Genomic DNA, 2,386 nt, shown 5'->3' on the forward strand with positions numbered 1-2,386 from the left:
CCACAGGTCACCACGAGGGAGGGCCACCACTGGTTGGCCACAGGTCACCACGAGGGAGGGCCACCACTGGTTGGCCACAGGTCGCCACAGGGATGGGCCCTCCCTTTGTCATCCCACAGCGCCAGTACCTGCTCCGCCACTGGGCGCTGCTCACTGGTGTCTGTCCGCTGCTTCAGCTCCCGGTACTCCAGGTACAGCCCTGCCAAGGAGAGGAGCAGGGCAGATGCAGGGGCCATCAATTAGTGAATGATTAATTAGGGCAATTAGTGAGGGGTGAGGAGGTTCCGCAGCCCCACACTCACGCTTAGTGTCCTCTGAAGCTGCCGCCACGTCAGCCTGTGAAGGAAAGAAAGAGATCAGAGCATTATTTTGGGTTGAAATGCACAAAAAGAGGCATTTTCAGGGCAGAAAAGCCCCAAAAAGGACAAAAAGAGGGCCCTTTTAGGACATAGATGTCCAAAACCAGGCACTTTTGGAATAGAAACACACCAAAAAGAAGCAGAAGAGGCACTTCTGGGGCAGAACAACCACAAAAAGAGGCACTTTCAGTGCAGACACACCCCAAAAATCATCAGCAAAGGCCATTTTGGGGTAGAACTGTCCCAAAAGAGGCATTTCTGGGACAGAAATGTGCCAAAAAGCACCAGAAGAGGCCCTCTGGGGGCAGACACACCACATAAAGGACAAAAAGAGGCCCCTTTTGGGGCAGAAATGCCCCCAAAAGCACAAAAAAGTCCATTTTGGGGGTAGAAACGCCCCAGAAGAGGCCCTCTGGGAGTAGAAATGCTTCCAAAAGCTCAAAAAGAGGCATTTTTAGAATAGAGCTCCCCTAAAGAGGTACTTTTGGGGTAGAACAGCACAAGAAGAGGGACAGAAATGCTCAAAAACAGACACTTGTGGAGGCAGAACAGCCATCAAAAGCACAAAAAGAGGCCATTTTGGATATGAAACTGGCACTTTTGGGATAGAAACTCACCTAAAAGCACCAAAAGAGGCACTTCTGGGGCAGAATTGTCCAAAAAGAGGCACTTTGGGGGTAGATCTGCCCCTGAAGAGGCACTTCTGGATCGGACACACCCCAAAAGGACACAACAAGAGGCCCTTTGGGGGCAGAAATGGCCCCAAAAGCACCAAAAATGGCCATTTTGGGGCAGGACAGCCACAAAAAGAGGCATTTCTGTGGCAGACATGGCCCAGAAAGCACCAAATGAGGCACTTTTAGGATATAAAGCAGGTAATTCTGGGATAGAAGCACACCTGAAAGCACCGAAAGAGGCATCTTGGGGGCAGAAATATCCAAGAAGAGGCACTTTTTGAGCAGACACATACCAAAAATTAAGAAAAGAGGCACTTTTTAGGACAAAAATGCTCAAAAAGAGGCACATTCTGGGCAGAACAGCCCCCAAAATCACAAAAAGAGGCCCTTTAGGATATAAAACTAGCACTTTGGGACTAGAAACACAACAAAAAGCACCAACAGAGGCAATTTTGTGGCAGAATTGTGCAAAAAGAGGCACTTCTGGGGCACAAGTGCCCCAAAAAGTACCAAACAAGGCCCTTTTGGAGAAGAAGTGTCCAAAACCAGGCACTTTGGGGATAGAAACTCACCCAAAAGCAGCAGAAGAGGCCCTTGTGGGGCATAAGAACCACAAAAAAAAAAAAGAACAAAAAGAGGCACTTTTGGGGCAGACACACACCAAAAAGGGCAAAAAGAGGCACTTCTGGAATACAAAGCAGGTACTTTTGGGACAGAAACACACCTAAAAGCACCACAAGAAGCACTCTGAGAGCAGAATTGTCCAAAAAGAGGCGCTTTTGGGGCAGAATTGTCCAAAAAGAGGCACTTCTGGATCGGACACACCCCAACCGGACACAAGAAGAGGCCCTTGGGGGCAGAAATGGCCCCCAAAAGCACCAAACAAGTACATTTTGGAACAGGAAAACCACAAAAAGAGGCACTTGTGGGGTCGAACTGCCCCCAAAAGCACAAAAAAGGCCATTTTGGGCAGAACAGTTCAAAACGAGGCCCTTTAGGGCCCCGCACCATCGCTCCCCTCACAGTCCCCCCGCACCTTCCCCGGTCTCCGGCCGTGCTCCCGCTGGAACGCCGCCTCCCAGCCTTTCAGTAGCGCCCGCAGCTCGCGCAGCCGCTCCATCGAAGCTCGGTTCCTCTCGGTTCCGCTCCGTTTCGGCCCTCAGAGCCGCTCCAGACCCTCCACGCCCGCTCCGTTCCCTCAGCGCTCCGCCCGGCGCGAACCTCCCGCTCTCCTTTCCCTCCTCCAATAGGAGCGCCGGAAGGCCGACGGGCAAGCGGAACAGCGAATGGACAGCGTATAGGTAGAGCGGTCCCGCCTCTCACCGTTTGTGATTGGTCGGAGGAGGAGGG

General features: G+C 51.8%; 1 protein-coding gene across 1 annotated transcript; it reads right to left on the reverse strand.

The window, feature by feature from the left end:
- Positions 1-6: 6 nt before the first annotated feature.
- On the reverse strand, positions 7-2,291 carry LOC110390599 (ATP-dependent DNA helicase Q4-like). The gene is made up of 3 exons (XM_021381985.1): positions 2,073-2,291; positions 303-336; positions 7-199 (listed from the first exon to the last, which is right to left on the reverse strand). Exons 1-3 carry the CDS (start codon positions 2,154-2,156, stop codon positions 45-47), a joined length of 273 nt encoding a protein of 90 aa, XP_021237660.1. The 5' UTR covers positions 2,157-2,291; the 3' UTR covers positions 7-44.
- Between the last annotated feature and the right edge of the window lie 95 nt (positions 2,292-2,386).

The sequence above is a fragment of the Numida meleagris genome, unplaced genomic scaffold (genome assembly GCF_002078875.1).
Source record: "Numida meleagris isolate 19003 breed g44 Domestic line unplaced genomic scaffold, NumMel1.0 unplaced_Scaffold1464, whole genome shotgun sequence".
NCBI lineage: Eukaryota > Metazoa > Chordata > Aves > Galliformes > Numididae > Numida > Numida meleagris.